The sequence below is a fragment of the Denticeps clupeoides genome, chromosome 7, assembly GCF_900700375.1.
Source record: "Denticeps clupeoides chromosome 7, fDenClu1.1, whole genome shotgun sequence".
NCBI classification, from domain to species: domain Eukaryota; kingdom Metazoa; phylum Chordata; class Actinopteri; order Clupeiformes; family Denticipitidae; genus Denticeps; species Denticeps clupeoides.
In genome coordinates this window covers 20,345,464-20,357,719 of record NC_041713.1, presented here as the reverse complement: position 1 = coordinate 20,357,719, position 12,256 = coordinate 20,345,464, and the positions used below count along the sequence as shown (strand labels likewise).

General features: G+C 43.1%; 1 protein-coding gene across 2 annotated transcripts in view; it reads left to right on the top strand.

Moving 5' to 3' along the window:
* The window catches only part of cacng2a (calcium channel, voltage-dependent, gamma subunit 2a), a 39,414-nt gene that overhangs the window by 15,031 nt on the left and 12,127 nt on the right, over positions 1 to 12,256 (top strand). For both annotated transcript variants that reach the window (XM_028987090.1, XM_028987091.1), the window contains exon 2: positions 10,189 to 10,272. In XM_028987090.1, the coding sequence (XP_028842923.1) occupies positions 10,189 to 10,272 (84 nt within the window). The remainder of the gene's footprint in view (positions 1 to 10,188; positions 10,273 to 12,256) is intronic.

Sequence of the window (12,256 nt, the reverse complement as noted above, 5' to 3'; positions counted from 1 at the left end):
AGTTTAAGTTGACAAAAAGTCTTAGTCTTAGTTTAGTCAGAATTATCCAAAGACTATTTTAGTTTTAGTTGACAAAACTGATGACATTTTAGTCTGGTTTTAGTCAATGAACTTACAGAAAAGTTTCTCTACAACATTTCTGATAGTTGGAGAGATGTTTGATTCTGATAGATGTTTGATTAAATAATTTTATCTGCACATTTTAGAAGCAGTTCATATCTTTATGGAACATAGTTGATTTTTAAATGTGTATTTTTACTATCGCAAGGTGACTGTCACTCTGATTCCCACTATTTGTAATATGTCCGTTTAATAAAACACTCTTTGTTGTCTTCTCTATTGCATGGACTCACTCTATGACATGGAAGCAAAAACCACTCCAGTCCCCACAGAATTTAGTTTTTTGAGGATTGTTGCAGCCAAGATTTTAGTGCAGCTAATTTTCAATGTTCTTATTCTTTTTTTACAGTCAAATTGAGAAGAAAGACTCCTGAGTTATTAAATTCAAATGCATCTGGATGTTGAAGTGACAAATATAAAAGCTGTGGGTTTTTTTTTTGGTAAACTGGTGAGACATTCATTTCACACGTGTGGCAGAAATAACTGTCTGCTATGATTGATGGGACTCACGAGACAAATGCTTATTGATCAAATTTGTAAAAAGGCCAAATTTGCATGAATCATCTATGCAATGTTGTGATTATTGCACTGAATTGCAAAGTTTCACAAAACAATTGCACTGAATTTGCATAATTAATCATGCAATAATCTTGGATGTGCTGATTCTGTTTGTCGCTTTTTTAAAAGAATCGTGCTGTAATTGACCAGAACAGTCATCATGTTGGTCTTTGTTGATCCCCCAGTGTAAATAGTGTTTATTTCTCAGTCCTGCTCTGTGTTGCTAAGTGGCTCAAGCTTGTGTTCATGTAGAGACCTAGGGTAAAAACTACCGATTCTGCATCAATGCAGTGCAGAACCTAATCGATTATATCATAATGACGTTGCTAGGTGATTTTCTGCTTGAAAATTTATAGTCAAAAATTAGTGCCGGTAGTAGTGCTGTGTGTGTGTGTATATGTTCTTATATCTTAGTAAATATCAAGCTGGTTACAAATGCCCATGAATCTGGATTGAGGGGGAATTAAACATATACTTACTAGAATCGTGGCACTAAAGCTTTGGGGAGAGCTGTATCCACAGACTGCATAAAAGAAAATTGCAAATCTAGTCTAATAATGTTTCTTACTAGTTTCCACAAGTTCTTGAATTAAATTTGAATTGAATATTTATTCAATATGTATACCCTGATCAGCCATAACATTGTGACAGGTGAAGTGAGTAATGTTCTGGTTACAATAACACAGCAACAAAATGTGTCCTCTGCTTTTAACCATCACCCTTGACAGGCGCCCAGGGAGCAGTGTGTGGGGACGGTACTTTGCTCAGTGGCACCTCAGTGGCACCTTGGCAGATCGGGTTTCAAACCGGCAACCTTCTGGTTAAGGGGCCGCTTCCTTAACCGCTAGGCCACCAGTGGACCTTCTGTTACTGAAGTTGATGTGTTGGAAGCAGAGAAATCTGGTGTAAGAATTTGGACAACTTTGATCAGGACCAACTTGTGATGTTTTAGAGATGCCTTGACCCAGCCGTCTGGACTTCAGCTCTGCAGTGGTGAGGACCTACCAGACACAGGGTCATAGGTGATCAAGGCTCACTGGTGGAGCACTGGCTGGCCCTATGTTGCCCAATAGAACATCTACTGCAGCTCAAGTAGCAGCTTAAAGAGTTCATGCTGGTTCTGATAGAATGGTGTCAGAACACACAGTGTGATCACAACGTACCTGGATCAGATTATTCAACATTACCAGTGTAATTTAACCACTGGTTCAATAGTAAAAAAGAAAAACACTGAAAACATTATTCCAGGAATGTAAAAAAACAGAGAAGTGGAAATATTTACTACACTTAATTGTATTTAATTGTGTTGCACTTGCCCTTCGTTCAGAGTGTGATCTCAGCAGATGCATTTATGACCTTCTCGTCATCCTTGAATATGCTCTGCCATAAATATCAGCTAAAGAGGCTCACCCTATCCTGCTTTTCCTCTCACCTCCCTGTTCGTCTTACCATCTCAGATTGGCAATGTGTCGTGTATTTCTCCTTTCCCTTTCTCCCTTACTTGCCTCTTTGTTTGAAGGTGAGGGCTGAAATGGGGGCGACCCAAATAAAGTTTTCTTGCAAACTTGCCTCACTAAAATCTCAGTGAGACGCTCTGGACTCATTCACTACAGCATCCCGCCCTGTCCTAAAAGCCCCTCGTTCTCCCTTGCTGGAGCTCTTGTGGTCCAGACGCTTTGGAGGAACAATGAATGAGCTGATGACCACAAGGCAGTGACACACACGATCATGCTACACACATCAGTTAGTCACACCCTGAATCTGAAAAGCATCTGTGCCTGTCTGCCTCCCACTTTCCCTCCTTACACCCTTCGGGCTTGCCATCTTCTTGTTTTAGTTCAAGGGACATTGGAGGACTCAGTGGCAGCAGCTCAGTGGTGGACTGAACTTGAGATTTAATGGTTGTGAGCAATCTCGTTAACACCTCAAATGCCCCAGGGGCAACCATGACCCTGCGCTCTGACCCCATTCTCCACTTGGAGCTGTGAATTTTAATATGGCATTTGACATTGACCAATACAGAGAGAAAAGACATTTGAATTGGTAATTTCCCCCAGTTTTGGTATTGACACTTTTGAACAGAAATGTATGTGAAGGTAGGGCTGTTGCAACCAGACCAGGAATTGCACAGGGCACTGAGCTGAAATGGGGGCTTATAATGAACTGTTTATACATTTGCAATATATTTTAAATGAAAAAAAAAGTCAGAGTGCACCCACCATCAGAGTATGAGTCTCTACGTCTAGCTCTGCCAAATAAGGTGTTGTCTAGAAACAATTAATTCATTTCTCTCACACACTACAAGGCCTGAATTTAGAAATATTGTTTTTGTTTATTTTATGCAAATGACTGCCTTAATGAATCCATTACTCTTTTCAGCTATAATATACATAAATGAATATCCCTCAAACAGCAAGCCGCGCTTTGCAAAGGGTCCTGTAATGGCCCTGTGTGATACTGCAGCGGTTGGATAAATGGGAACTGTGATAAAACACACACTGAGCAGATATCAAATCAATAGCACAATATTATGAAATAAAATCTTAGGTGCTCTAGCCAGCAGGAGCATGGACACCATGATCTACGGCCATCAGTAGCAGGTCCTGTATGTCCCATAAGCTGTGAGGTGGATTCGTTTCAGCATAAGATGCGGCCCTTGTCAAATGATTCTTGAAGCATTTTCTGCTGGAAGAAGGAACTGCCGTGGTGCTCAATGTTCCAAAATGACATCAAACATGAATGCTGGAGACAAGGTTTCTCAGAAGACCATTGCCCAAAGCATCACACCACCTCCATCTTCCCATGGGGCATCCCCAGGGACAGCGACACACACCCACGTGATCTAAAGGAAAATTTGCCAGAGCAGGGCACCTTCTTCCATTCACATGTTCCACAGTTCCTCTGACCCTGTCAACGTTTGACCCTGTCACCTTCCTACTTTTGCAGCCAGATAATCAATGTTATTCCGTGTCAGTGGTTTTAATGTTGATCGGCGTATGAACCATAACAGATGCACTTCACCCACAGCTCGGTCAGTTCAGTGGCTGCAAACTACAGACAAAAATATATAAGAATTAAATCAGGCAACACACACACACACACACTCGGGGAAACCTCTACAGCGCCTAAACGAAAAGGGCCGAGATGAATAACCAATGATTAGTGAGATTAATAAGGCGAGTACAGCTGTGGTCCCTGCGACTGCTTCCGTCTTTAATTAAGATGGCTGCACTACCGTGCCGGCGCAACACATTAACCCGACATCCGCTTCACTGCAGCAACCGCAGCCGGGGAATTTGCCAGGCGGGCCACTGTTGAAATTCCGCCGTTGTGTGTGAGTGTGTGCTGTTAAACGCACACTTGGGGACCAGCAGATCTGGGCTGTTCCATGTTCCATTTTGGATTCTTCTGCAGATGATTTATGGTTCACTTTTTTTTTTTTTTGATAAGTGCAGGAATACCTGCAATTTGCTTTTGTTTTGGGACCAAATACTGTAAGAAGGTATTTCAGAAGGATCTTCAGCTGTGAAAGTGTGGGTTTGTGTTTAGAAAAATGGCCTCAGACACAGCGACATGTACATTAGGGACACTAAGGGACTTTAGGGACACTTTCCTAAGAAACAAAAGAGGAAAAATGGTCTGTGGAGTTTCTGACCCATGATGCACTCCATTCTCAGTTGTTACCACTCTTTGATACCATGTATTTAAAAATGAACGAGGTGAGAAATGTGACTGAAAATTTATAGAGGTGGTGTTGTCTCAACCTGTACGAAAGGTGCCAGTGATGATATTTTGTATCAAGTGTATCAAATTGGTCTTGAAAAAGGAGAGTTGTCTTATTAGGATACACTTACTTTTGCTTCTAAATTTACATTTACATTTAAGGCATTTGGCAGACGCCCTTATCCAGAGCGACTTACAACGTGCTTCCATGTTACCATCAATGAAGTGATTAATTCTGGTTCACTAGGACCCCCAACTATGAATACAATCTTTTTATTCACTCTGTTGTAGTTTCTATACAGAAGTCATATACATAAATATTAACCTACTAATAATTATCGCCTGTCCTTACATGGTAATGAAAAGCGATGTGTGTGAAATCGGTGAAGTTTGAACACTCCACACACTTCAGCTCTCCACCCAGCCATTCAACTCTGGCCAGTTAGGCCCCATCCTCAGCAGCATCCATCTCAGAGTCTCTCAGTGCGCCCCACGCAGCTGTTACCATGGAGACGCATTTTCAAGGCTCCAGAGTATGTCTGCTAACTTTTTTCCACCCACTGGAAGCAGAGACTAGGATCAAATGAGACCAGCTTTAGTTCCTCAACCACCAACACGCACACACTTAAATATGCACGCACACACCTACATACGCAATAACACACTTACATGGACGCACACAAACCCACACACACAAGCTCTTCATTAAAAAACACGCACCAGGCAGCCCAGTGCACAACCTCTCCACATTTCCACTTGTGTGGGATCCAGCATTGATTTTCTCCCTGGATTAAGGATGACATCACCAACAAGCAGGCAGTGCTGAGTGGGCGGGATCTTATGCACATCTGTCTCGGACAGACGAGCGATGCGATTGGCTGCCTCTGAAGCAGGCCGGGTGGAGAACTCTTCAGCAGATGACATCAGCAGCAGCAGCAAGTGCTGTTAAGTAATGAGCGGCGCTGGAGGCGAGGAAGAGGAGGAACACATGCTGTACACCTACGTACACTTGCAGTTACACACAAACGGTTGTACAAACATGTGCATTGACAGCAGCCTAACACGAAGAGCAACTGCAAATAAGATATGATAAGATAAACCTTTATTCGTCCCACAAGCTTGGTCATGGTACAAATTTAAGATCAAAAATTAAGAGGAATGGATAGAAGAGAATAAAGTACTATGTCACAGCACAGTAAAAAAAAAATTAATGTTCAAATGAACAGTCAAGAAAGAAAGTACAGTATAAAATGTTAATATGGACATCTGTATTGTAAATATATATGTATATAAACTGTAATTAAGACTAGATGTAGACTTTTTGCTTTTTAGGTCCAAGTGTTCTCCTTATACTGAAGTCTCTTTCTGAAATTCAGCCGGGATACAGAATTAAAGCCACCTTTGGCGAGTCTTTTCTCAGACTTCAGAAAGCCCTCTGGAACTGAAGGGCGAAACATTGTCAAGGATCCATAACAAGTCCAGTTGCCAGTTGCCTCTTTTGAGAACCATGACCTGGATGACTGAGAACCTTCACAGATGTATAACTCGTATTAATGGTAAACAATCTCACAGAGTGAAATTGGGACCTTTTTGGGGTCCAAAACAGGACCTTTTAGAAACGCACCAGAAAAGCAGAGCATTCTGTCCAGCAGTAGCAGCTTCACCCAAATATTGCATGTGTTGCATCAGAAAAACTGCAGAGAGACTAAGCGTAAAAGCTTCCGTGGTTTATTGCTTCTGTGTGTGTCTGTACAGTCTGACTGCGGATGGCAGTCACGGAATCTCTCCATCCCACATCCCACAGGAGCTGCTCCGTGCTGTCATGGTCACCTGCATGGGGTGGGAGATGTTGTCCACCATTCTCCTGTCACTCACCACCTCCACTGGGTCCTAGAACAGAGCTGGCCCTCCAGATCAGCCTGTTCAGTCTCTTCCTGTCCCCAGCAGAGATGCTACCTCCCCAGCAGACCACACCGTAAAAGATGGCTGAGGCCACCACTGAGTCATAAAAGAGTCTTCAAGAGTGGGCCCTTCACCCCAAAAGTCTTGAACCTCTGCAGCAGGTGCCCTTTCCTGTAGAGGACATCAGATTTGTGAGTCCAGATGAACACCAAGGAACCTGTAGCTCTCCACAGCATCAGTGGTAGTCTACCACCAGCTCCTTGGTCTTTCCATTGTTGATCTAGAGGTAGTTCTGCTGGCACCAGTCCACAAAGTCCCAGGTCTGTTTTTAGTACTCCTTGTCGTCCACGTTGGTGATGTGGGAAGCAGTTGGTGGAGTTGTGAGTGAAGTCTGCAGTGTAGATGGTGAAAAGGAACGGTACCAGAACCGCTCCATGCTGTACTGTCCGTCACACAGCCCTGGGTTCTCACATACTGTGGTCGGATGGTGAGCTAGTCCAGGATCCTTGATGTTGAGGTGATGATTCACTCCTGTGTACTCCAGCTAGTCCCTCAGGGAAAATGTGTGGGCAGGAATGAGATTTGAGCAAGTTCTTTTTTTAATATTGCATCTGAATATCGGTAAATATTTTACATGCATTGTAGCTTCGTGGCCAAGGACAGACCGTAAACGCCGTTCAGATCTGAGAAAGCGGAGGCGAGAGAAAAGAAAGTGTCTGGAGAGGGTTTTTCTGCAAACCACAAAAAGATCACGGCTAGGTCTAAACATGTGGGTTGGCCCAGGGGACTTCTGGGAAATAAATATGCCCTCTCATCATTTCACCTCCTTTCCCCACCCCCCTTCTGCTCCTCATACATGTTCCTGCAGTCAGGTGACGGGTCAGCCATCAAAGAGGCAGGGCAGGTGACCTTGGATCAGCAAAGACTTTATTAACATTGGCTGCAGTATTTATCACACACACACACACACACACACATCTCACCACCGTTCACACACACATCTCTGACCATCGCGAACAACGCCTGGTCCTGGCGTGGCTGGACTGCCCTGTCTCAGTGTGGGTTTCAGTGTGTTGTCAGTCTGTGCAACTTGCACAGGGAAGTGCTGATTGGGAAGAATCATGTAATGCGTGATGGTGAAATCTGCAAAAACAAATGTGTGCGATTTATCGACAATTATTTTCCCATCAAACAACTAAACTTGAAATGAGCAAAAATTGAATAATAGTAAAATCTGACAAATATAACACATATTTGCATAATATTAAAGTTAATCACAAGGTTGTGGGTTCGAGCCCCGAACTGCCAAGGTTCCACTGAGGTGTAACTTATCAAAGTACCGTCCCCAGGCAGAACGTTTCAAAAAATGCCAACTGAATTACTGAATTGCCAATTTATTGACCATCTGAGTCAACCAGTGGTGTCTCCCCATCAATCTGAACACACACCTGTCTCTGTCATATTCTTGAAACCAAGAATGACTTATTTTTTTTTAAATATGGTTATTTATTTTACATTTAAATACCCGGCATAATATCATTACTCCACTGACAGCCCTAACTTTTGGAGCCCTGCTTTTTAGTCGCTGAAAGTTTGTGCCAGCACTGATGTGACTGATGGCGTGTGTGTGTGTGTGTGTGTGTGTGTGTGTGTGCTGTGTGTAGGTCTGAGTTTGTGTACACAGATGCCAGTGTGGGTAAAGCTCTCTTCTGGTTACGGATGCTAGAGAGGACCTCAGGGGAGCCCTACAATCCCAATGCTTCCTTAGTGGGAATCAAAGCAGCACGTGCAATGCGTCGCTCAAATGAAAGTGGGCTCGCGCAGTAAAGCCGCCACGAGGCGAAACACCTGTGGTTCGAACGTTGTCTCCCTCGTCTGCGCTCCGGACCGACAGTTTGCATTTTGCCTCTGACTGTACGCCTTTTACGTTGAGCTGCCCTTCCACAAAATTTCATTTTACCCATTTTTTTTTTTTTAACAGCACATTTAGTGCCACAATAAAAAAATTTGTGGTTGATTTCTTGTACCATTTACTTTTGTAGCCCTTTGCTGCCAAGTGAGCTAATATATTTTATGAAAATAGTAAAATGTCAACTTTTCTTGGCAAACGGGAATATCTTTTAAATAAATTGGTTTTTTTTCCTGCCAGTCACCTATGGCGACCACAGGCAGATGTATTAGAAGTAGAAATAAATTAGGTATTGGCAATATTTGTGATGTGTGGCTTAATAAACCCTCCTACTTCTACCTGCCTACATACACAAAACACAACCACTGTAGGAAAGTAAATGAGCTTTATTGCCATGGGCGGACCGGCTCATACAACTAGGGTGCTCGACACATGATAGAGGACAACACTGCCCTCCACACTTGCTCTGTTTCACCCCTATAAAACAGTATTTAACAATAAATAAAAGATTTAGTCAGCATCTTTTGTCCGCGAACTCTCCAAATGAACCCAGGCCTGTCTGAAACAAACCACAATGAGAGAACATAGGAGATGATCTCAGTTTGATTTGCTTCTCCTCTGCATTATATGCACAGTAGTGGTTTAAATTTCACACCAATATTTTGTTGCATTTGCCAGGGTATATGCACAGAGACATCAAGCCTCAGAATATTTTGAACTGACGGGTCTTTATGGACGTTGCTTTGTGCTCTGTTGGACAGTCATGTTTGAGGTTGAGGTTTGAACAAGAAGGGGCTGTTACCACAAAGCATAAAACTCCCCTGCCTAGCCCCTGCCGGACCGGATCCTGACACATTTGAGGTTGTGCAGAGTCCCTCCCAGGTCCTGCATTTTAGCTCATTGCATGAAGGGGATTTGTGGGATATATGATGTGCATGTGATCCATGAAAAGCCTAGCAACGGTCTGGAAATAGGGCCATTTTACAGCATCCGGTTTACTTCTCCGTTTTGGAGTGGTAGTAGCCTAGCAGGTTAAACACACTCGGCTATGAATCAGAAGACCACGAAGTCACAGGTTCAATCCCCACCTACTACAATAAGTTGCTCCTGAGTTGATTGTAAATCATTGGATAATGTGTTATGAGAATTGTTATGAGACGTTTCGACCAGGATCAAATTTTGGATTTGCTGATGTCAGAGTCCTCTTTCAGCAGGGTGATGCACACTCTCACACAGCAAAAAAAGTTCAAGGTGATTATTTGACATGCCAGATCTTAATATGATTGAGTTAAGCATCTGAGAGATGTGCCACCCCGAACTTCACAGGATTTAAAGGGTCAATTACAGACGCCTTGATACCAGATGCCACAGCAAGTCCTCAGATGTATTTGAATGCTTTGACTTCAGCAGGAGGCACATAATCCCTTTATTAAGAATTAATAAATATTTAACATTCATGACATTGATTATATCTTATTATATATATATTACATGCCTCGCCGGTTGTATTTGCTGAAAGGATTTAGTTTTTTTTTTTTTTTGCCTTAAATGTACATTGTTGTGCTTATGCAATGTGATGATACAGAATCGCATGGCAGCAAGTGACGCAGGCTGTGTCAGTCGTGCACTACAGTTTGCGTGCAAGCTTCCCACTAAAAGTGAGTGAAAAAGTGAGCGCGCCTTCACGTGTGCCATCTGTAGGCAACCAAACGGGCGGCCGCCACGAGACGGACCTCCCCACCGCGGTGCATCTGGAGCCGCTCCAGTGCGTTGCCTGCTGTTCGGGTCTTGTTTACAAGCCCCCACCTGCTGACGCCGGCACCCAGCGCCAGCTCAGCCCGCACTGGAGCGCCGTCCATCTCACCTGAGCCCCACCCCGCTAGCAGCGACCCCACAGACTTTCACTGTGTTGTCCGTGTGCCGTCTCGACTGGTTCCTTGCTAACGTGGCGTGTTTTCTCCTCAATTCTCTCACAGGGAACTTCAAGGGATTGTGCAAACAGATAGATCACTTTCCAGAAGACACGGACCATGAAGCAGACCCCTCCGAGTACTTCTTACGTGAGTTGGACTTGGGAAAGGCAAACTGGTCTAATTTGTCTTACTGTGTCAGAGAATTCTCTCTTAAAAGCTTTTAGACCCATAATTAAGACATCATGCGCACTATTGAAGCCTGTTTCAGAGCGGTATCAACTCTGGGTTATTAATGTGGTTGTGTACAACACAACCACAATTGATGTTACACCTTCTGCAATAACGAAAGAGGGAAAGATCTTTATTTGAACCCGCAACCCTTCAGTTGCGAGTCCACTTCCTTACTTTCTAGGTCTCCACTGCCCATAGAGATAGACAGTGGGTACGGAAAGTATTCAGACCCCCTTCAATTTCTCACTCTTTGTTATATTGCAGCCATTTGCTAAAAATCATTTTTTTCTTCATTAATGTACACACAGCACCGCATACTGACAGAAAAATACAGAATTGTTGACATTTTTGCAGATTTAATAAAAAAAAAAAAAAATCACATGGTCCTAAGTATTCAGACCCTTTGCTCATTATTTAGTAGAAGCTCCCGTTTGCTCCCTAGTACAGCCATGAGTCTTTTTGGGAAAGAAAGTTGGGAAAGAACTTGAGTGTGAAAGTGCGAAAGTTCTTCACACCTGGACCTCTACAGTTTTACAGCTGAATATGAATTTCACACTTTTTCAACCCATTAAATACCATTAAAAGACTATGCCTCACGATTTTATGCTGATTGTGGAGCAGTAATAAAATTGACATACCGGCAGTTCGTGCAGAGAACACTCAGAGTGCAGGACCTAGAATCAGTTTGTGTGATGTAGTGTCCCACCGTATTTAACACCAGATTTCGGTGCAATGTCAAAATGATTTTTTGAACCCCCAAACCTTGTACATCCCCTTGTAGATTCTCTGTACATTAATCTATGTCCCCAAGATTTCCCACTAGTGTTTGCCAGAGCCTTATGTTCTCCCTAAATTGTGTGTGTGTGTGTGTGTGTGTGTGTGTGTGTGTTGACTCTTTTCTGCAAAGGTCTGTTATCACAGTTCTGTCCCGTAAACACACTACATTGATTTTTGCCTCCTTTTTCGCTCATGCAGCACACTGCGAAACAATTGTCTAACAAGCCAGACCTGTCAAGCAAACCTCTCAGTTACAGACAGAGATCACAGGTCCAACTCTAGCAGAGCATTCAACAGCGCAACAGGTACACCAACAGATGCCAAGAGCTCAGACTGAACCGCCTACATGTGGTGGAAATGCAGATTCTGAGACCTTAACCACTTTGGTGCTGTGGTCAAGTTGCATGTTTGGTACCCTGATGACCCAGTCACATGGTAGGGCGGGGTGACTGCTCACTGCCTTCAGGGGCACATTTATATCAAAAAGAAATCGTTAGTTTGGTGAACGTTAAAGTACAATAAAGTTGTAAAGGGAAAAGCCTCCTCCTCAAGGAGAAAATCAATCATTTAGAATCGTGGTGCATCTTCTGATAAAACCAGCTTCCCTTGATTCAAATGCACACACTAAACAGCTGTGTTTAAAGCACTCTCACGGGTCGTCCGTCAGTCCGTAGCGATGAAGGATTTCTGTCAACTGAGTGCGTCCATACGCTGGACACTGGCTAAACAGGCTAAAAAATGTCATTCACCGGTCGCACCTATTATTTTACCGTTATGTGAATAATCCAAACAAATCTGCTGTCAGTAGCATTATAGTAAAGTACAAAGCATTTTATGATTTTTTGGTAAGGTGGTAGTAGCCTAGTGGGTAAGACGCTCGCCTATGAACCAGAAGACCCAGGTTCAAATCCCGCTTACTACCATTGTGTCCCTGAGCAAGACACTTAACCTAAAACTGCTCCAGGGGCGGACTGTCCCTGTAAATACTGATTGTAAGTCGCTCTGGATAAGGGCGTCTGGTAAATGCTGTAAATGTAAATGTAAAAATGTTATACTCATAAGCATAAAATAGACAGCTGAGTTTAAAAGAGCAAACTAATAGTTTTTAATTACCATGCCGAGA